The following is a 23590-nucleotide window of genomic DNA, read 5'->3' as shown; positions in this document are numbered from 1 at the left end:
AGCTCTGCTTCAAGCTACGGCACCTTGGGCAAGTGTCTGGTGGTTGAGGCAGCTCTGTTCCAAGTGTCCTCCTCTTTGGGATGTATATGGTCCAGTGGGGTATGAGTTATGTTCCTCTCAGACAGTGACAGAGAAGCAAAAGAACGGGTGAGGACATGTGAGGCCTTTTCCACTGTAGGCTCAGATACCTCTGACTTACCCCGTTGGCCAAACAAGTGAAATAATCAAATACAGAAAAAAGGGGTGGGGATATACACTTAGCCCCTTTAGTAAGAAGAATTGCAAAGTCACACGGAACAGGGTGTGGACCCAGAACCTGTGCAGGATTGGAGCTGCTGTTATAATTAGCACATGAGGTTGACCATATGCCTTAACAAAGGCAATGAATGTGCTTCAACAGCCAGAGTATCAAAGGGAGAATTCAGGACACGATTTGGTTCTTTGGCCCAAGGTGACAGCTTCCCTAAGTTGTAATAGGTGTTGTAATATTGGAAATACATCCTTTTCAATTGTCATTTAGTAGCCAGCTCTCGGCACCCTTACATGTCTGTCTGCTCCCATCAGACCTTCACAAAACTCTTAAGGTAACACCAAGAGTTAATTGAAACTTAGATGAAGGAATTGCCGGAATTCTACATAGACTTTAAGCGAAGAAAAGCAGAATATCACATGCCAACTCAAGTGCTTCCCTCCACATGGCAGTCCTTGCTTTGTCTTGAGAACCAGGAGTTTCTAGAAGGAGTGCATGTTGGATGTGAGATATTCTAATTTAGACATAAAGACGTCCTGTAAAGCAGCTTGCCGTAAAGGTCTCCTCACCCGGCCGAGGCTGCTTCATTCTGGGGTAGCTGTTCTTCCCTCTATCATCAGCTGATAAGGAAACAGATTTCCCAGCCCCAAACTACATTCATTCATTCAGTCCTCCCCCTCGAGAACTGCAGTGGCTCAAGCTGAGCCCCAAACCCAGGAAGTCAGACAGGGCTTCTGCGGGGATTCATAGCAACGGGGTATGGGGGAGGGGCGGGGAGGGAGGTGGGCAAGGAAATCAGACCCACCTTCTGCCACTTAGTACTTCAGCTTTTGGACAGGAGGCTCACTTTATTATTTGCGGTTATTTGAAAACATTGAGCTTACTGTAAGAAGCAGATGGAAATAGTATTGTGGCCATTTCAAAGAGGGAGCCCACACTGAGGGCTGAGCTGGTGAGGAAGGCTTTTTCACAGAGAGGGAGCATTCTTTCCCAGGGAGACCCTTCTTTCTACCACCAGCCCAAACCTGAACAATTACCCCTACCCCCCAACAGGTGCCCTGCAAAGGGGGAGGATTATTTCCCTGCTGAGTTCAAAGACACCCTTTGGCTTCGAGTGGACCTACTCTCTTCTCAGCCAGAACTCCAACTCAGCCACCTGGGCTGGACACTCTCCACACTGTCCCATAGCTTGCCGGCCAAGGGCACACTGCCCACTTGAGCATCTCTTCTCTGTATCCGCCATTCCTTTCTCAGGGGAGGCCCTGAGCACCCAGACTGCAGCCTATGGAGCCCCAGGGAGGTCTCAGCGCCCCGACTCTCCCACTGGCCCCCAATGCAGAGCCAGGGGCTCTGGGTGAACTTGGCCATGTCTGCGAGGCATGGGGTGGAGATGTGGCTCTCTTTTGAGCCACAGCGCTCTCTGCAACAGATTCCAGAGAAGCCAGACTGGGATATCACTCGGGCCCGCGCCCTGGGCAAACGCAGGGTCTCCGTGGGAAGCTCGGAGGTGGCGGGGACGCGAGGGCGGCGGGCGGGGAGCTGGCTCCCCTCCTCTGCTCGCTCCCCTCGCGAGGGCCAGGTCTCTAGCGCCGAGCACGCCGGAGGAGGCCATCAGGGGCGGGCCCGCGGCGGGGCTGCCCTCCCCTCGGTGACGTCCCAGAGGGCGGAGGACCGCGCGCTGGCTCCGCGCCCTCCCCGCCTCCTCCGGGTGCCGGGTCCGACGGTCCTCGGGAGATGCTGCTGCCGCCTTCGCATTTGCTGTGCACGCTGCTACGGGTCAGTCCGCTCCACCGCCGTGGCGCCGCGGGGTGCGAGGTCGCACCCGAGCCGGGCCATGCAGCCGGGAGCCGCGCTGCAGGCCATGCTGTTGGCCGCGCTGCTGGCGGGGCCCCAGGGCGCCACCGGCCGCCTGCTGAGCGGTGAGTGAGCGCGCTGGGGCGGGGGCGGGTTCCCGGTCGGGCTCCGCACGTGCACCCACTGCACCCCAGCTGCTGCCGGCCGTCCTCAAGGCCTCCGCGACTCTCTGGCCCACTGCAGAGGCGAGGGGCGTCCCCGCCTCTGCTGGTGGACCCAGCCCTCCTGCGCCCCCTGCTTGCAGGGGAGCCGTCGCCCCGCGGCTCTCGGCAGCGCGGGTCTTTGAGATTCCTGGAATCTCAAAGTCCGTTCCCCGCCCAGAGTTCTGGGCGTTGGGGCACATTGGCTTGGTGGGTCAGAGGGCAAATCTGCCCCAGGAGGCGCCCCCTCGGCCCGCCCCACTCCCCCCGCGCAGGGGCAGGCTCTCCAGCTCTCCTCCAGCCAGTGGGGTTGGGGTTGGGCGGGGTGGGGGCTCTCCCGTTCCCTGAGACGGCGTCTACAGTGGGGATTCTGGATCCCCTACGCGGTGGAACCCAGCCTGTTACTTCTGGTCTCCTCTGGGGGGAGGATGGCGGGATCCAGCTCTGTTACCAAAGCGCTTGGAGAGGAAGAAAGAAGCCTAGTTAGCGCGGGACAAGCCCCGCCTGACTCAGGGGAATGACTCTCTGCTTCCTTCCTCCTGTCGTGTCACTGCAGCCTCGGACTTGGACCTCGGAGGAGGTACAGTGCTCTGGCTTCTTGCCTCTTCTGTTTGTTCTGCATGTCAAGAGGAGGATGTCCATGTCTCTTTCTCAGGTTTTCCGGGCGCGGAGAGACAGGCCATGGGGGTGGCGGAGAATGACAACCTCTACTCCGTTATCCCGGCTTGCAGAGCCGATGGAAAGGATCTGAAGTGTGTCTCAGGATGGGAGTGGGCTGCGAGGAGGAGGTGGTGTGTGCATCTGAATTAAGCTGCCTGGGTTAGGGCTGCATGGGCTTTGTCCTAGGTCGTGGGGAACAGAAGACCCGCCCTTCCCCTTCCTGCAAATGAGAAGAGAAAGACACTTCCTGAAGGCAGGGGAACCAGATGCGCCTCAGGCATCCTTCCAGCTCTGGCTCTCTCTCGCACTCACCCGCAGACTTGCGATGTGTGGCCAGGCTGGACCATACAGGAAACCCGTTTAAGGTGTGATGTTTTCCCTTGATAAACAAATGGTAGAAAAAGGAGGTCTACCAGGAAATTTAACTCCACCTCACGTTATGCCCGTGGCCCCGCGGGAGGTACCTGGAGCTCATTTTCCCTCTGCCGCCTCATTTGGAGCCACCTTGAAGGAATCACAAGAGCTGGGCTGGCCCGGTCTTCTCCCCAGGCAGCACGCCAGCCACAGCCTCTCTGGCCAGTGGACCCCATTCTCTCTGGAACAACGTCATCTTGAAAATGTCCTGCTTTTGAGGCCTCCTAATTTGCCGATGGGCCAATCCTGTTAGAGTTCTAGCAATAGCAGAATAGCAGAGGAAGGGAGAAGATGCAAAACTCTTCGAACCTGTTGCTTATTGAGACTTTCCTTATAAAAGCAGTAAAAGAAGCAGTAGAAACAAGACTTCCCAGGAGTCTCCCGGATTAGCTGCATGTGCTCTGGTCCCGTTTAGCCCTGAAAATGCAGTCCACGGTCAGTAGCTTTTGCCCCGGATTCTGGTCAGTGTTGGGAACGATGAATGCTCTCTGGTTCCCTGCATGGCTGCAAAACAAATTAGGAAAATGAGAACATCCCTTGGGGGCTGGGAAGAGGTTCCCAAACCAAAATCCTTCATCCTTTCTCGGTGGTAGCAGTTCACAGCCACAGCCCACAATCTGGCTCTCGCCTTGCGAGGGACTTCCCTTGTTGAGATTTGGTTTTCACTTGTGCATTTGGGTCCAGAAGCATATGCTGCGTGCTTCTGCAGGCTAGGAATTGGCGTTTGTTTCTGTATTCCCGGCACCTAGCACAGTGCCAGGCACAGAGCGTCTACGCAGTGCGTGTTGATGGAAGGAAGTTCACACACAGTAAGGCTTCCCGAAGATGCCAGCTGGGGGGGGGGTGGGGTATGTACTGGTGAACAGTTTGTCCCTTCTTAATAGAATCCCATCCATTTGTCTAAGATGGCATTCAGCCCTTCGAGTGCCAGTTCCATAAGACGTGTTACACAGGCTCCCCGTGCAGCCTGAAACTGAGTGGGAACTGGGCAGCATAGTTCAATGGTTATGGGCTTGGTTTTGTAATCAGAATCGTGTTCTGACTCAGATGATGCTACTGATAGCTGTGTGACCTTAGCCAAATTACTTAATTTCTCTGAGCCTTAGTTTCCACCTCTGTAAAATGAGGCATACACAAGAGCTACATCAAGGGATTACTGTGAGAGTTCAGAGAGAGAAAGAATAGATAAAAATGTAAATGCAATTAGCATAGTTTATTAATTAATTAATAGTAAGAATTGAGTAAACCTTAGCTGTGTCTTTAGACAAGATCCATCACAGCAGAAAACCCCATCGACCTGATGCTCTTAGCTTCTGCTTATACCACAGCCTGGGCAAAATCTCAGCCTACTCTACAGGCAAAGGGTTCCAGGATAGAGTAGCCCACCCCCAAGTTCAGGGCATATCTCTTACCTGAAGGAAACACCAAACAGAGAAACCTCCCTCTCAACCACACCGCCCCCTGAGACGTCCCGATGAGATGAAAGAGTTCTATGTGGGTAGCTTTAAGTGGAACCATAAATCTTCACCTACCTTTCTTTTAAAGGATTGTCAAAAACCTTTGATTTTCAAGACCCGCAATGGAACAAACAAAACATGGAGCCCCCACACAATGCAGGCATCGGAGTTTAAATCACCACATCTCCATGCCGAGCGGGTATTCATGTGCTCTGAGAAGCTAAACGACATTATAGAGTCCACAGATGAGTCACTGGCTTCATGCCCATGCCACCGAGCATCCCTGTCCTGCGATACTTTGGGGAGTACTGAAATAGGTTGCCTTTTTTTTTTTTTTCCTCCAGGACAACCAGTCTGCCGAGGAGGGACACAGAGGCCTTGTTATAAAGTCATTTACTTCCACGATGCTTCTCGAAGACTGAACTTTGAGGAAGCCAACACAGCCTGCAGGAGGGATGGGGCCCAGCTAGTCAGCATTGAGTCTGAGGACGAACAGAGACTGATAGAAAAGTTCATTGAAAACCTCCTGGCGTCTGATGGTGATTTCTGGATTGGGCTCAGGAGGCATGAAGAGAAGCAAAGCAATAGCACAGCCTGCCAGGACCTTTATGCGTGGACGGATGGCAGCACGGCAACATTCAGGTAAGTGTGGAGAACCCGCAGCAGCTCACCCACTTGCCGTAACTCAAAAAGGAGGTAGGCTGAACCCACGGTGCCCGGTGCAGAGGAAGAGGAGAAGGCCCAGCCAGGCAAAGCCCGGAGAGGATAGCACTGGCCAAAGCTGGGAGGTGAAGGGGGTCAGTCAGTCAGCCTGGTTCTGTGTCCAACTCCTGTCCCAAGAGCTCTGTCCAGGTAGATGTGGCCCAGGAGCATTGTTTGAACAGCACGTGGTGCTTGAAGTCAGAGCTTCTGGCTACCAGCCTTTTGAATTAGAACCCCAACCAGAGATTGAGGGTCTGTGGAGCTAGGACTCTATTAGGGCTCCAGGTCACAGGGAGTGGACCTAGATGGGCCGAAGGGGGACTTAAGGAAGCCTGCATTTTGGAGGATCCTCCTAAACCCACGGCATCAGGACTCATTCATTTCACACCTTACCCTGGCACCACAGTGGCCTTGCCATCGTCCCTCCCAAAGAAACCCAGTGACAGGGACAAACATCAAAAGATAGCAAAGTTAAAAGGCAGACATAAGTTAAAACAGAAGTTAGTTAAAACAAAGTTAAAAGGCAGACATAAGACCAGAAAAATGTAATGAATTAGGGAGTAATTATCTTTTTACAATAGAGTTGATGTAAGTCATTAAGACACTAAAAGTTTATGTAAGTCAATAAACCCCAAAAGATAAAGAGGCGAAAGACCTGAGCAGTTGAAAAATAGAAAATCTAACGGTAAATGATCCCATGGGGGGAAAAAAAGTTTAAACTCATTATCAACCAAAAGAATGCTGATGAAAATATGTTTTTTACCCGTGTCTACCAATTATGCCAATCAGATCCACATCTTCCTTCTAGGTGCCAGGGGCGGCCCCTCCAGGGTTCTCGTGGGCTTCTCTTCCTGGAAAAAAACCTTAAAAAGGAAAGGGAGGGGGGCACCCAAGTGGCTCAATCGGTTAATTTTATCTCAGGTCTTGATTTCCAGATTGTGAGATCGAGCACTGTGTCAGGCTCCATTTGGGCGTGGAACCCATTTAGGGGTTCTCCCTCTCTGTCTCTCTCCCTCTCCGTCTGTGGGCCCCCTCTCTAATTAAAAAAAAAAAAAAACCAGAAGGTTAGTAGGATGAACTACAATGCCCACCACTCTAGCTAGTCCCCGGACCCCAGCTAATACTCACTGACCTCCCTCCTCTACTATCCAGTCTAGATTCCCCTCACTCTCTGCTCAGGGAGCCTCAGTGTCTGACCTTGTGGCAGGACTCAGACCCTCCGCCCTGAGGTATGCGAGGACCCAGTCAATGTGCACTTCTCGGGCTAGAGTGATAGCACTTTCCCATTTACCATTGAAATTGGGTATGTGAAGACCCACAGGAACCCTAGTAGATAACTGGATGCCAAACATATTTCTTCCTGCCCCAAATGGGGGACTGCATAGCTTCTTCCTCCTGTGATTAGGGCTGGTTACTTCCTACAAAGATAATCACTGCTCTTCTTGCCTGCTGGTCTCTGGACACAAGGGTCCCAGAGCGCCCAAGTGGCAGCCATCACTCATAGTATAAGTCTTTTCCTATATCTTCTGGTGGAAGTATTTCGCCTTTGGGTAGCGAGACATCTAAAACTTATAGAGCCTAGCATTGCAGAGACAAGAAGCACAAATTCCCCAAGTGGGTCACTACTAGTGATGGTGAGCAATGCTACTCCTGTTTCCACCCATTGGCTCCCAGACCCACGTGTTCTTACTTTTGAGGACACAGAATAATACAAAGGTCATTGATTCAAAGTGTGCACTGAGTCTTGAAGGACAATACCTCCTCCTAGCAAGTATTCCCTCTCAGCTAGGGCTTCAGCTATGTTGTCAACAAATTCTTCCATCATTCTGTCAGGCTAGCAACTTCCAGATGGTGCAACACGTGACATGCCTAGTAAACCCAGCTAGATGACCAGCCTACTTCCACACCTCCTTTGCTATAAAGTAGGTCCCTTGGTCTGATGAGGTGTTATTTGGCATTCTGTGCCAGTAGATCAAATAATGGGTAGTGACTAATGACTGAGGCCCTGAGGCAGGAAAGGCAAACCCACACCCAGGCTGTAGGTCTATTCCCGTCAAAGGGAATCATTGCCCTTTTCAGAATGGAAAGAGTCCAGTGTAGTCAACTTGCTCCCCAGTGCCAGGTTGGTGTCCTAAGGCTGGTGTTCCTTCAGGGACTTAGCTTTGGTCTCTGCTGCTGGCAGGTTAGATGTTTGACAGGAGCTTGATGAGCCTCAGTGAGAGGAGATGAACACTGTTGAGCCCACGCAGACCCTCCATCCTTGCCACCATGGCTACTCCAGTCCGTAGCTGTTGTGTGAGCACTGGGGCGGCCAGTCCCAGGCTAACTGACATCAACTAGCCGAGTCACTTGTCTCCTTGCCTGTTTAGTGCCTCTTCCATGTTAGATGCTTTCCGGTGGGTTTTACCTTGTGATAGAGCCTCACACTTCCTGCCTATTCCCATATGTCTGTTTGCATCACATCACTCTGTCCAAGAGCTCTGCTCCCCATCCCCAGTCTTCACCTCTTTCTCCGCTTAGACTCCTGATCAGCTGGCCAAGCTCTTGCTTTACCCCTGAGTCCGTATAGAGTCTAACCTCCAGGAACTTCTCTTGCCATGCAAGCTGGTTCACTGGGCGCACCATCTGAGCTGCATCCATGGGGAGGAGGTCCCCTCACCCCTTGATCTTTCAAGGCCAACTCTGAGTGGGGTCGGCGTGCAGCTGCTGTCCTGTGGAGCCGTACTCCCATACTTGGCTGTCCTATCCATGAAGAGAACTTGGGCAGCCTTTGTCAAGTGTCATAAGGGATTCCCTTGTGCAGGGATAGGTGGACACTGAGGGAGAGGCCGTGGAGCGACAGTGGGAGATGCCTTACAGTGCTCTGCCTGCTCGTACAGTGCTCTCTGGTCCTGGATAGACCCCTTCCACCTTAGAATGGATCGCTCCTGGGCCTGCCCAGCCCGGGACTAGGTGTGTCTGACAGCATCTCACTCACGATGGGCAACTTGGGTTGCACGGTTTTTTGATGCTCCTCACCTAGTAGCAAGCCAGGATTGTTTTACAAAAGGTGATTATTTCTCACCTACAGATAACATGACCTTGCTATAGAATCCTAGGGGTCTACATTGTGATTCTCTCTTTGGGGCTTGCCACAAATTCTCTGTGGTGTTTCTTCCCATCCCTGATACCTCTACTAATGGGATCTCCTCGATCATAGGCCCAGCTGGCAACTCTGCTTACGCCACAGTCCAGAACCTGCTTCAGGGTCTTTTGTAGCTCTGGACCTCACTCAAAACTGGCTGTCCTTCATGCCAGCTGAAATAGGGGCCAGAACAGTATACCCAAGTGTGAAATATGCTGCCTCTAGAACCCAGAGAGGCCTACGAGGTGCTATGCCCCCTCCTTCACATTATTGTGAGATGTTTCAAAGATGCAACATTTGTCCTTTAATGTGAAAGGGAAGCTCCGGCATTCCCTAGATCACTAGAAACCTACCATTTTTGGATGGGTTTCTAGTGATCTAGAAACTATGATCTAGATCTAGTGATCTAGAAACTAGTGACCTAGCCTGAAGTGGCAGGCTCTTGAATCTTCACGGAGTTTATCTCTAACCCCCTGGACACGTGAGTGTCTTCCTAAGCTTACCCTATTCAATAGCATGTCAGAAATATGGTAGACCTGTGTGATTTTCCACGAGATGTCTAGGGAGTCCAGGTCTCCTCACACCACACTATGACAGAGGGTTCGAAAATTAGTATAGGCCCGAGGCAAAACCACAAATGTATACCGTTGTCTATTCCAAATGAACGCAAACTATTTCTGACTCTCCTTCTGATGGAAAATATTATGTTCCCTGGACCTGCATATTAAGTAGCCAAGAGCATGTTAACCTGCTCAAGCAAAGACACCACATATGGCACAGCAGCTGTAATTAAGGCTTCTACCTAGTTGTGTTTCAACTACTCTGGTGTCCTCCTTCAGGGTCTGCGTGGTGTTTGCAGGGGCCAGTCCGGTGAACTAACTAGACATATGCTGGAGACTCCCCCACCCTTGCATTCTCCGATCTTCAAGGGTGGTACTACTTTCTGTCATCTTCCCCTGGATAAGATATTGGTTTTTATTTATTACTTGGGAAAGGGGTGGCGGGGAGTGCAGTTTCAGAATCTTGCACTTGATCTCGTCCACTATTACGGCTCTTACTCGTAGGCTAAGGAACCAATGTGGGACTATACCAGATACCAAATACGGCTGTTCAAGTCATGTATTTGGGGACTGGGGAAATGACCACTGGATGGGCCCCACCATCAGCTGGTCCTGGGCCAGAATTCCATTGACTCCCTGGCCTCCATAGGCTCCCACTCAAATGGGTAGCCCCAAGGACACTCCAAGTCTTCAAATTTCAGTGTCACCTTGCATCCTATGCCCAACAGAAGGAAGCGACTCAGGTAACCACGCAGTGGTCTCTGAAGCCCAGGCTGGAGTCAGTGCGTGCAGTGACCGTTCACAGCATCGGGCTCTCTATGGAATCCAAGGCCTTGCCCTGGCATCCTTCTAGCCAACTGGGTGGTAGCACCATTTATTCCAAGTGTCACTGGATAGTGGAGCTTGGGCTGCACCCCATCCAGGAGCAAGAATGACAAAAGACGAGGAATCTGGTAGCAGAGGCAGAAGGAGGGACCCACCTGCCTGATGAAGTGGAAACAACTTAAAACCGGACAAAGACTATGTGGGCCTTCTGCTCCAGTCCCCCCCGCCCCCCGCCACCTGCTTTCAAGGCCTCTGCATTTTGGAAAGCCTTGCTCAGATTGCTGGCATTTTCCATTTACTTCCCCCGGGCTAGAAAGGCAGTCTTGACGCTTGAAAAGCACAAAGAGTCGTGAGCCAGGCAAGCTCTGGCTGAGATAAGCCAGGCCTCTTCTTAGTGCATCTGATTTCTGAAACAAAGGGAAACAAAAGCCAGTTAGGAAAAGGCAAGGAATACGCTCTCCCAGACGGGCCCTGCTAGCTGCTTTTTCTCATAATTACTCCGCAGATATCATACGGTAATATATTCCTCCCTACAAAGAGGTTGTGGTGAATGTCAGATGATTGATTGTGATGTCCATGTTAGAAAGCACGTGATTCTACTTATTGGCAGGACTTCAATTCCTGCCCCCCTCTGTGTTGTCTTCTGAAGCAGAGCCCTAAGTTCAGGGCTCAGCAGAACTTGAAAGGAAAATAAAGGTTTTGAAGTCTTGGGGTTTCCTCCCCCAGTGGTCTCCATTGTTGACCCCTTTCCTCCAGGAACTGGTATGTGGATGAACCTTCGTGCGGCAGCGAGGTCTGCGTGGTCATGTACCATCAGCCGTCGGCACCTGCTGGCATCGGGGGCCCCTACATGTTCCAGTGGAATGACGACCGGTGCAACATGAAGAACAATTTTGTTTGCAAATATTCCGATGGTAACAAATCCCTCCCCAAGTCATATGGCTGAATTCTCAGCTTCCTCTCTTACTTCACGCACAACTACTAGTTCCCAGAATTTGTTACGTGGTCTCTGAGAAAGGTTGTTGCAAATGCACGGCTGGGGAATGCAGTCACAATTCCTTACTGAGGCATACTCCTAGCAAGGGAGAGGGGGGTCTGATGCCAAGAGAAGGGATAAAGAAAGGAAAGGGCCTAATTTATGTATGACAAAGTGGAGAATTATGAGAAGCGCAGGGAACAGAAAGCCCTCTAAGTGGACGATCACAGATTCTTGTTCTTACCACATGTGAGGTTGACTGTAGGAACTTGGGAAAAAGAAGGAATGTGAAAGGAAGCTGGCCATCGTTCTTGGGTTTTCTAGCAGCCACGTGACATGATTTTCTGAGGCTTAAAGGAAATGATGGAGTCCCTCAGTTTCACTGGTAGTGGACAGATAGCAGTCACCTTAAGGAACAGGCTTGAACCACCCTCTAGCTATGCCTTGCCGGTTCAGCTGGCATTTGCTTCTAGATCTGTTCAGTGCTCTGAATTGGCTATAAGCCCGCAGTCTCACTCCGCTGAGGTTCCCCAAATGCCTCCTCATAACTGAATTAGATCTACCCTTGAAGTGAGTTTTGATCTGTCCCTGAAGTTTCTCCGATCCCCAAGCCAACTGCTGGGTCCCAGATCTGCACCATTTCCTGGCCAGAATAAAATGACTTGTTAGTTATATCTAGCTAAAGACTAAGTAGTCCTAAAATTGTTTAAATTTAACTGCTTTTACTATGATTTTTGCTGCTACAAGGTGCCCCCCCCTTCATCCTTCCCTTGTGTGCATTGTGAGTTGCCCAACTGCTGTTCCCTGTGCTTGGAACTGTCCTACCCTTTCCCAGACAACTCATTCTTACCTTTGGGGTTCGCTCTGAACATCATCTCCTCTCATAATGCAGCTAAGTGCAACAGGGATTGTGGATTGGAACCTGGACGATGATGATGGTTTCCGATAAAGGGCAGTATTGGGACGATTGGTAGAGTTTGAATAAGGTCTGTAGATTAGGTAACATACTATCAATGTTGATTTCTTGGTCCTGATCACTCTACTGTGGTTGCATAAGAACTTGACCCCCACATCTTTTGAAAAACATATTGAAGTAATTAGAAGTAAAAGTAACCATATCTGCAAATTTTTCTCAGAAAAAAAGTTACACATGTGTCTGTATGTGTTTTTCATACATATGTGGGTGTATACATAGATATAAATAAAAATATAGATCCAGAGATATAAATAAAAATATAGATACATAGACATAAATATAGAGAGATACAGAGAGAGAATAAATAAATGAAATATAAAATCATAACATTTGGGTGAAATATATGGGCACCTGTGTACTATTTTAGCAAATTTTCATAAATCTGAAATTTTTCAAAATAAGAAGTTAAGAAAATTTCCTTTGGGAAACCTCCCAGGGGCCCCTAAAAAACAAGTTAGGTTTTCCTTCTAGGAGGATTTTAGCACTGAGCACACACAGTACCTTAACTCCCTGTTTATAAGTTTGTCCCTTTCACTACGTGGTTGGCCTGAGGTCTGGAGACATACATGTTTGGCCAGTTCATGCCTGCACTTGCTGGGCGAGGAGAGGGACATCCAGTACCGTTCCAACAAGGTGGCACGCCATCTGTAATGCCAGATACGCTGTTTCTATGATAGCACGCATAATAGAGGGCAGGTCTATCCGGGCCAGGAACTGGTTGAATAACATCTAAAATTGGACTTGGGAACATGACTGCGTGGAGTGGGCACATGCTGGCCAGATCTGAGCCCCTGCTTGCTTCTGGGCTCTGCTGGGGGCGTAGGTGTCTTCAGTGAAAATCAGAAGCAAATCTGCTGAGGGGGCACAATGCAGGGCATCGCAGGGGCTGCTGGTGATGCCGCATTAATGTGCCGTGTTCAGTGCAGTATTCACGGTGGACTGAACCGTGGAGGGACAAGCAAATGAATAGGTCATGTCATGTTGTTGAATATACTACATGTTATAATGTCCTATGGCAAAATTACTCTCTGGGATTCTTAGCCTGTATTTCGTATGTTCTGGCCTTCCTGCAGAGCCTGAGAGCCAGAGGGGGCCAGGGATGTTCTCATTTGCTATTATATCACCACGACCTAGCACAATCTCTCTCCTTACAATGTTAGTTTTCACTTGAATTGATTGGGTTCCAATTCCAGCTCAGCTATTCACTAGCTGTGAGGTTTGGACAAGTTATTTAATCTCCTGGTACCTCGGATACATGGCATACAAAACCACCAGAATGATTGACGCTGGCTCATCAGGCTGTTAGCAGGGCAAATCGTGTTCATTTTTAGGAAACACTTAGAACATGATGATGTTTCTGTCATATAGAAGGCACTATATAGGTGGAGCTTTTAAAAAAAAATAAATAGGGACGCCTGGGTGGCTCAGTAGGTTAAGCCTCTGCCTTCGGCTCAGGTCAGGATCCCAGGGTCCTGGGATCGAGCCCCACATCGGGCTCCTTGCTCAGCAGGGAGCCTACTTCTCCCTCTCCCTCTGCCTGCCTCTCTGCCTACTTGCGATCTCTATCCCTCTGTCAAATAAATAAATAATCTTTTTAAAAAATAATAAAAATGAAAATAAATAAATAGATTTGCATTACCTTTGCACATGCGCGCACACACACACACGCATGCACGCACACTCTTATGGGAAGAGGATTGAAAGTTTCCTTCAGAAGCTTCAGAATAGCCTTAGCATCCTGGCCTAAGGACTGTGAATTCCAAAACCATGCCCTTTAAGGACCCCATTCCTATGAAGACCAGAGCATCCGATGAGCACGAGAGATTTGCTACCAGTGCCTTAGGGGGACACACTCCCACCCCTTGAGCTGGGAGTACGTCCCCCCAGCCCAAGGGGAAGATATTCTGTGTAGATTATCTGTGCAGCCTGAAGGTCTTCAGGCTCTCAAGACATTTGAAATGACTCAGGTTCTAGAACTCCAGTGTCCACCGCGGGCAGGTGGCGGTCTGTCTCCCCACCCCCCACCACAACCATGTCCACTTCCGGGAGATCAGTGTTTGTTACTCTCTGAAACATCCCCAGTGGGAATTGTTGACACGTCTTTGATTGCTTTAAGATAATCCAGGCCTGAGTGTAGCTGGGAAGGGGTAGGGGTTGCTTTGGACCTAGATTAGCCCTATGTTGATAAGGGTTAAAGCTGAGTGAGGGCACACGGGGGTTCATACCACTCTTTCTATTTTTGTGTATATTTTGAAATTCCCGTATTTAAAATTTTAAAATGCTTTTTAAAAAAAAAATACCCAAATGAAGCTGGGGGAAGGCTAGTCTTGCTGCAGAAATGATTCTTTTGACTTACTAACCCAAATCTTGGCATCTAGCAACACTAAATAAAGTTTATCAGATGACTGAGTGAGTAAATAAGGGGAGGCCATCATCTGGTCAATTTCATCCAGATGGCATGGAAATTTAGTTACTATTTTCGTGTTTGTTTCTTTCTACCACAGAGAAACCAACAGCTCCTTCTACAAAGCCTGGAGGTAAGCCTATCATTTGAGATTTGGGCTAATTTGGGCTGTTTCTCAGGCCCCTTTTATGGGTTTAGAACTGTATGTTCTTCAGATTTTCCAGCAGGAAGAGCGCTGGTGGGAAGTCAGACCATTTGGAGGGGTGTATGCCACACTCAGCCCCGCCAAGTAGTTCATTAATATCTCTGGAGTTGCCCACTTCTCCCAAAGCTGAAAAGCAACAACCACAAATTCAGTTTGGGATGAAACTTGTCATTATTGACAGTATGAAAGGTATAACTCGATCTAATGAGAAAAGAAGTGAGCCACGTGGATGATTTATGGGCCTGGAAGTGAGTCATAGGCCCTGCCCTTTGGCATCTCTGCGTTCTGTGTGCCTTGATGCCAGGCGCCTGCTGTCTGTTTCAGGACAGGATTCTTGGCAGTGAAAATCTCACCAGGAAGATGAAGACGGTTAAACCTGGAGGCCAGCAAATTCAACCCTTTACTTTTCTATCTTTATAAATGGCCTTGGTCAAATTGCTACTGCTTTCTCACACCCCCCCTACAACTTGGTGGGACCTCAGAGACCATCTGGATCGTGAGGTCTTCTACCGTCTTCTCAAGTCCATGTGTCTGTTTCCAGATGAAAGAACAGAGCCAGCAACACCCACGCTTCCGGAAGATACGGGGAAAGAAGATGCCAGAGAGACATTTAAAGGAAATGACGGTATGGACAGAACCCTCCCGGGGAAAGTAGATGGTGGGACCCTCTTGATCACAAATTACAGAGGGTTACGTTCCCTACTTTGTTCTTTCCTGCAGTTATTTAAAAAATGAACTAAACGGGGCATCTGAGGCTTTGCAGAAATTGCATGCAGAGTTGGGGACCATCTGGGAAGCCTGGGGAGAGTAGACCGGCCAGTAGGTGAAATGGCTGCATGAGGATGGGGGGTGGGGGTCGGGCACCCAGCAGTCCTGGGTGGGGGCAGGGAGAGCAGCAGGGGCAGGGAGAGAGTCCTGGGAGAGCAGCTATAGAGAAACAGGCACAGAAAACGCCAGGTGGGATGCGAGACACAGGACGTCCCAGCTTGATATCACGTGAAAAAGAAGAGGCGGGCAAAAACATTTTACAACTCAAATCATAAAGGATCAAAGAAAATGGGTGATAAACCGGAGTGCTAATGGAATTTCGACCTCCAGCCTCCCACCTGGAGCATTAAGAGGGAGATCTGGGATTGTGCCCCTGGACAACATTTAAAAAAACACGTCATTTCTCCGTGCTGTAGTGTCCCCTTTTGCATAACAGAAGTAATGGGGCGTTCCTCACCTGTCTGAGAGCATCACCGTGGCCCTGAAATGAAATAGGATATTGTAAAGCTGTGTTTCTGACACCAGCTACCCCAACTTAGGGCAGACCCCACAGGGGAAGAACTCCGTCCAGATGAGACTGTCCTCCCTACAGACATCAGTCACAAGTTCAGGGGTCCCCAGGCCATTCCCACTTCTGATCAGCTGGTTGTAAATCCAGAGCGTGCCCACAACCCCCTCAGTTTTGATAACTCACTAGAACAACTCACAGAATTCAGGAAAACGCTCTATTTCGGACTACATTTCATTGTAAAGCAGCCGCCTGACGAAACAGATTGGGTAATGTCCGGGAAGGTCCCATATGGGGAGGTTCTGCATCCTCTCCCTATGGACTCAAGCAGCAGCATCACCCTCCTGGCACATGACTGTGTCCACCACCCAGAAAGTCCTATTGAGCTTGGTGTGCAAAGACTTGGTGTAAGGATACAGCGTATAGTAAATATAACATTGAGGTGTTCTTACACAGGCATCATTGATACGGTCATTGACCATGTAATTGAACTCAATCCCTAGCGCCCCCCCACCCCCCTCCTGGGACATCTCCTCAGCATAGACTCTGATGTGGTCTGATGGGGCTCGTGAATAACAGTTACTCCTATTACCTTAGAAATTCCAAAGATTTAGAGCCTCTTTTCCAGGAACCAAGGACAAAGGCCAGTCAAATATTTTTTTTATTATACAACAGATAAAATGTATTGAAAATGCTTTGGAAAAAGTACAAAAATGCTGTGCAGAGATGGGTGGTGTTTTCATTTTTCGTTATTATCATGGCGGCATTTAAAGTGGGTTTTGTTTTGGGCCCTTATTGTGTGGGGGTGGTTGTCAGGTTTGCAGCCTCACAGGAAAACAAAACAACAACTTCTAGAAGGTTGGGAACCTTGGACCAGGGGAGTAAGGAAGGGGTCAGTCGTAAGTCCTTTGTTCTTCCTAAAGGCAACCATGACAGAAAATTCTTTGGTTCTAAGTCTTGAAGGACAGGAAAGGTCAGGCCTCTGAATGCCCTCCACAGTCACCGCTCTTGGCCCCAACTGGATCCAATTAGCCTTAGTCAGATTTGTTGGGAAGGTTACAGTCTGATTCATGTGTTTCATGTGACCTTCTCTTTCCTGGTAATGGCACTGAGACTAGCTTCTCTCTCCCTCCCTCCCTCTTCCCCACCCCACCCCACCTTGGGAGCTACCATTTCTGTCCTTAGAGCCAAAGACATCAACACTGCCCAAACAGCCCCTGCTTTTTTTAAGGGAGAACAAGGACAAGAAACGAGAGAGTCTCTTTCTTCTGGGAAAAAAAAAATATATATATATGACTAAATCAGTGCCCTTCTGGTATTTTGTAAGAAACTCCAACATGTAAACTTCTTTTCTCTATTACTTAGGGTCATAGGACAGTCACAGCTCAGTCACGGACTGGCTGATGTACACATATCTCCTTCCAGGAGCACGCTCTTTGCAATACTCTGTGTTGGCTCTGCTTTTTTAAGCCTGTTTTGATGTTCATAAAAACATCACTAATACTGATATTAATATGGTTTTCTTTTCAGAAGCCGCCTTGAATCTTGCTTATATTCTAATCCCCAGCACCATCTTTCTCCTCGTGGTCATCACGGTTGTCTTTTGGGTTTGGATCTCTAGAAGGAGGCAAGTAAAACCTTCATGTGTCAACCTGTGTGTCTTCTGGACTCTTTGAGATTTGGACATTGGTCTTTTTGCTTCATGAAAGGCCACAGCAGCTCCAAGAGAATTACCATTGCAGATTGGAGAGTAAATTCTCTGGTGGCCTGCTGGCATTTGTGCTTAGTTGTGATTAGGAGAGTGATCTTACAGCCTTTAATTTTTGTGGGTGAAAGCTTTCAAATGACCTGAGGGGTGAAACGGTTATTCACCTCCTTTGTAGCCACACGTCAGTCAGCAGGGTGCTTTTGTGACTGTAGGCTCTTACTCCAAAGATGTTTGTTAGCTGGTTGAAGGAATAGGGAGCCATTGAAAAATGACTGTGAGCCTTCTGGCAAAGATCTGAAACTGAATCCCTTTGTTCAAAACGAAATAGCTAAAGCCTTTTAGTTGACTTTGCTTTTCATTAAATATACAAATTCAGATTGCTACAAAATAGCCACACTAAGTGGCCTAGATCATCTCTGTTTATGGATCGTGTGCCACCATTTTTGAGTTCCCACTGCTCTTCTCAGTTGCCTTTTTACTCCCCAGCATCATACAGACATGGAAACATGTATGTGCCATACACAGAAAGAAGCTGGTCTGCCCATTGTACAACAGAAAAACTGAGTTCCAGTTGAAGATTCGATTCCCTTTGATGACCATTTTATGATGAATTTGTAAGATTTCAACACACAGTTGACCCTGGAACAACACGGGTTTGAACTGTGTGGGTCCACTTATACATGTTTTGGGTATTTTTAATAAATACAGTATAAGTCTGTAAATGTCCTTTTTCTCCTTTATGACTTTCTTAATAACGTTTTCTTTTCCCTCACTTACTTTATTGTAAGGACACAGCATATAATACATATAACATATGAAACATGTGTTAGGCGTCTCATCAGAAGTAGGCTGTTAATGGTTCCGTTTGGGGTCAAAGTTACAGATTTTCAACTGCACGGGGTGCGGGGGGAGAGTGTTGTTACCTGTAATCTCACTGTTCAAGGGTCAATAGCAGAACGTGCTTCATTTAATTATATCTTCCTTATAGGATTATCAAAAGAATTAAAACAGTTAATTCATGCAGAATGGGCATATAGGAAGCACTCAAAAATGTTAGTTCTTACTATGATCCTTTTTATCAGTTAATTCATGTTGATCTAAAAATAGAATTCAGTTTAAAAAATAGGAATATATTTCCCAGCTACTCACTCTGCAGTTGTTTTCAGTATTTTTGTTTTTTGTTTTTCCCTTTCTTAGTCTATGTAGCACCTCACCAGGATTTGGGAATTTAGACTCTGTAGCTGGGATTTCTATCTCAGGGATTTTTTCAGGGGTTTTTAACTTTTTTGCGTCACAGACCTCTGTAGCAGTTGGGTAAATCCTATGGACCCCTTCCCAGAACAGAATCTCTAAATATATAAAATGAAATAATTCTGGACTGCAAGGGAAGCAATTGTACTGATAAAACAATTTAGCAAAATATTTCCAAAAAATAAATGTGATTCGGTAATAGACATGTTTCTTTACTAATGTTTCTTTATTTAGTGGTGGGTATAGTTAGCATAATTTTGCAGTAGAGATGAGTATATCTATGATAACTGTGATGTGATGTGAAAAATCAGTGATTCTGTTGGTGATCAAGTCAAAGATATTGCTAATTCTACTCCAATTTATTATCTATATTTAGAATTGAAGGCAGGCTAACTTTGACTTGGAGATGAGTTTTTAAAAATGTGATATTGTTGGGGCACCTGGGTGGCTCAGTGGTTAAAGCTTCTGCCTTCGGCTCAGGTCATGATCCCAGGGTCCTAGGGTCAAGCCCCACATCGGGCTCTCTGCTCGGCGGGGAGCCTGCCTCCTCCTCCTCTCTCTCTCTGCTTGCCTCTCTGCCTACTTGTGATCTGTCAAATAAATAAATAAAAATCTTTTTTAAAAAATGTGATATTGTTCCCCAGCCAATTCGATCCATGGATGCCATGGGAGCTCTGGGGATCCCAGGGCAATCCCCTCTGTTCTATGCTGTGGCAGAAGCGAATGATAGACAGGCAGTCTTTTTCCTGTTTTGGCACCCCACCCCACCCCAGAGCCCTGACCCATAAGTTCCTGCAGGTGAGAAGGGCAGAGTCATGACTCCCCCGATGACTTCCTCGTCCCGAGCAGGAGACACGGGGATTTTCTCAATCCCCTCGTCTAAACTACTCAACGCGCTTTTCTTTCCTCCTAGGAAACGGGAGCAGCCAGGCCCCAGCACGAAGGAGCAGCACACCATCTGGCCCTCTCCTCACCACGGGGACAGCCCAGACCTCGAGGTTTACAATGTCATACGAAAACAAAGTGAAGCCGATTTAGCTGAGACCCGGCCAGACCTGAAGAACATCTCATTTCGAGTGTGTTCGGGCGAAGCCACTCCCGATGACGTGTCTTGTGACTATGACAACATAGCTGTGGACCCCTCCGAAAGTGGATTTGTGACTCTGGCAAGCTTGGAGAGTGGCTTTGTGACCAATGACATTTACGAGTTCTCCCCAGACCGAACAGGGAGGAGCAAGGAGTCTGGATGGGTGGAAAATGAAATATATGGTTATTAGGACACATGAGAAACACTTGAACGAACGGGAATGGGAAAGAAAAGGGGAGCAAACTTCTCCTGTTTTCTATGAGGAGAAGACTCAGAAAGTCTATGAAAATCTCTGATCAGGTCGTGGGGATGAGCATGTGATCTCCATTAGCCCCTGTTGGATCCCCAAGTTTGGCCAGATCCCCTATCCCCGATTCTCCCCCAGATCAACCTTAGAAAGCCTTGCCCGTGGTCAGGCACGTAGTAGAAGATACCAGTTGATGGGTTACTTCTGACTTTGAAGGGACCATGCTTTCCTTGGCAGGGAGAAGGTTGTGGCTGTGGGACTCAGGAGTCCCACCTCTGGGTTCTCTGTTTCTTACTCTGTACAGCAGCACGTATAATCACAGCAAGACAGAAATTACTAACTCTTTGCAAAGCCCATGTCCTCTGTCATCGGGCTGGCCTGTGCGTGGGTAATTCTAAGGTCCATTTTTTTCAAAGAATCAAATCAAATCAAAAGCAGGAAGCAGAATGTTAGTCTGTCTGTGTCTACAGCCCTTCCTCTGCCTGTGGCCTCAGGGGACCTCTTTTTCTTTCTCCTCACATCCAAACTTGGAAATAGCCAACTTGGAAATATTTGACAAACTGGGACTGAAATCCCCAGTCTCGGCTTCCAGGCGCCGCTGCGTGCCCAGCCCCGGCAGTGCTCGTTACAGTGCTGGTGTGTGCGTTCGACCCAAGCACCAGCACAGTGTTGCCGGTGACGGTCCCCACTCCTCCTGTTTGTCGTAGGGACCGGCTTGAATACTCTGGGACTCAGGTCTGCAGCAGAGTTTCTTGGCCCAACACCAGTTGTTTACATGTTGAAGGTCTGAGGGCTTCTATCTTGCTTTTTAGGCTTTCATCTCTGTCTTATTTTCTCACAGTTTGTCCTTTTGCCTCATGTGTGGAGCCCGGAACCAGAGAGAGTTCGCTGGTCTGGGTCCCAGCAGTATCACTGCCCAATTACCCGCCACAGTGGGGCGGAGAGCGGGGTGGACGACAAACACGTCACTTATGCCTGCTTCCAGGAAGTGCATTTTGTGGACTTACAACATTTTTTAAAGATTTTATTTATTTATTTGACATGGAGAGAGAGAAAGCACAAGCAGAGGGAGCAGCAGAAGGAAAGGGAGAAGCAGGCTCCCCGATGAGTGGGGAGCCTGATGTGGGACTCGATCTCAGGACCCTGAGATCATGACCTGAGCTGAAGGCAGACCCTTAACCAACTGAGCCACCCAGGTGCCCCGACTTACAACACTTAAAGCAAAAAGAGTGACCCCATGGTCTGAAGGACTGATTTGTTTGTTGCTCCAAAACATCGAAGTTCCATAATTGGGCTTCAGATATCCCGACTCTATAATCTGTCCGTTTATCTCCCCCACCACCACCCCGTGTCACCCTCCTCAGGCCCCTATGAGGCTGCACCTCCCCCAGGCTAGGGATTCTGTCTGTCCCATCAACATCGTACCACCTACACCCAAGACCGCATTTGGCACAGAATAGACAATGTGGAATGCATGAACAATTCATTTTCAGATCAATGTGAATTAGCCTAGATATGTCAGCCTAAAAGTTTGTAGGACCCATTGTTCACACTCTGCCTGAGTCGGGGAGGTCAGGGAGTTATCTTAGTTTAAAAGGCTTTCCTTTCGCCTAGGAAGAGGGAAGCATGGTAACAAACAGAAGCTGGTAAATTGCGTTAACAACATCCTTTATGTCACTGAAGCTGGTAACCAAAGGGTTAATGTGGCGAACAAGCCCAGCTGCAACTTTTTACCCAGGCCCCCCCCCCTTTTTTTTTTTAAGATTTTACTTATTTATTTATTTGACAGAAGGAGAGAGAAAGAGATCAAAGTAGGCAGAGAGGCAGGCAGAGAGAGAGGCAGAGAGGAGGAGACAGGCCCCCGCCGAGCAGAGAGCCCAATGCGGGGCTTGATCCCAGGATCCTAAGATCACGACCTGAGCTGAAGGCAGAGGCCCAACCCACTGAGCCACCCAGTCCCCTTTTATTTGCCTTTAAATTTCCTGGCTCTGAGCCTCCTTTGGGGGAAGGTAGAGCTGAGGCTGGTCCGTTGGGCTCCTCATCTGGTCGCTTCTCAGATAAGCTGTTTCCTTGTTGCCAGCTCGATGGCTCAGTGATTATCTTAGCGGTGCCTCAGGCGGACAGACGTGGGTTTGGGTACAAAGTTGGTGAAGCCACCTGGAGCTCCCCGCTCATGGTTCCTCGGGCCCCAGCCGTGAAGGCGAGTCCAGCGACCGTCCAAGCGCCTGCCAAGGCTCTTGGTCCTTGGGCGTCGCAGGGGCCGCTCCCCAACTGGGTACCTTTCGGCACCAAATGTAACTCCTGTGGCAGGCGGCTAGTCTGGGGCTTGGTTTGGATGGACGTCCCTGGGTGAGTACTTCATATGCGGTGGCACGTGACCCTGTTTCTTCCGTTTGGTTCATCCGGTGAAGCTCTGACTTAGGGGCTGGCACCCTTGGGGCTTCCTTCGGTTGGTTTGTTGCTGCAGCTTTTGGCATCTTTGAGTAAGAGTAGCCGTGCTGACTGGGATGTGCGGAACGATCATTTGATCCCCATACGCAGCCCTTGGAGTTGTATCCTCTTAAACTGGGTTATTATTATTATTATTTTTTTTGCAACACCGCTTGGCCACAATATTTATTAGACTCCTAAGAAAAATGACCAATAAAAGGATCCATAAATCCTAACCCCTCTTGCAATGGATTTGTTTTGTACAAAGGTGATACGTGGAGATTGGGGCTTGAAGATTTTGTTTGCCTCTTGTTTGTATTTGTGTGCGTGTCCGTGGACGTTGTGGATGTGCGAGGTTTTCCTCTGTCTCTGGACGGTCTTGCTAAAACTCATTTGTAAAAGCACTCCATTTAGTTGGCTTAAAGGCTAACACTTGTTTGTAATAATTGGGCATTCTAAAACTCAGAAAGATGGAAACTAAACCAAACCTTTCTCAAGTTTATGTGCCCTAGGAAAATGTTTGATATTAAAGCTAATTTCAGCTTGCTGGTTTCATTAAAACGGAGCTGTCTTCAGAGCTGTCAGCAGTAGACGTAGAGTTTCTGCTCTACCTGTGTTCACTGAAAGTCAGGCGGGTTTGTGTTCTCTCTGTTGCAAAATTTATCAGATAAGAAAAAGCGTATGGTATTTTTCTTCCCACCAGTTCCTTGTATTAGAGTTTGTTTCTGTTTAGTTTGTTCGTTTTTGTTTCAGAGAAAAAGTACTTTGATGCCTCATGAAGTTTTATGGGTGCTCTAAGGACCAAAGAACAAATGTAAATGATAATAAATGTAATTAAGACTACTGGAAATAATAAGGGAAACAACTCTTTGCAGGGAAAGCAAGACTGGTAGTTCAAAGAGGGAACACTTAGGACAAACTAGGATGTAAAAAGGAAACTTGTAGAAGGTTGGAAGCGGGGATCTTTGGAAAGGAATTCTGGGCGTGGTCAGGACTGAAGAAGAGTATGGAATATATATGGGAAAGCCTGTCTGGGAGTGATCA

General features: G+C 48.3%; 1 protein-coding gene across 1 annotated transcript; it reads left to right on the top strand.

Moving 5' to 3' along the window:
• The first annotated feature begins 1629 nt into the window (after nucleotides 1-1629).
• On the top strand, nucleotides 1630-21120 carry LOC111153840 (layilin). The gene is given in 9 exon segments (XM_022513105.1): nucleotides 1630-1851; nucleotides 1854-2169; nucleotides 2801-2824; nucleotides 5120-5417; nucleotides 10743-10900; nucleotides 14443-14475; nucleotides 15089-15172; nucleotides 17354-17450; nucleotides 19696-21120. Coding segments are annotated over 9 exon segments (1596 nt in total). The 3' UTR covers nucleotides 20060-21120.
• Nucleotides 21121-23590: the final 2470 nt, after the last annotated feature.

The sequence above is a fragment of the Enhydra lutris genome, unplaced genomic scaffold (genome assembly GCF_002288905.1).
Source record: "Enhydra lutris kenyoni isolate GAN:26980312 unplaced genomic scaffold, ASM228890v2 scaffoldscaffold34, whole genome shotgun sequence".
In the NCBI taxonomy this organism is placed as follows: Eukaryota; Metazoa; Chordata; class Mammalia; order Carnivora; family Mustelidae; genus Enhydra; species Enhydra lutris.
Note: the sequence above shows the minus strand (reverse complement) of the source record. Positions and strands in the feature narration are given on the sequence as shown.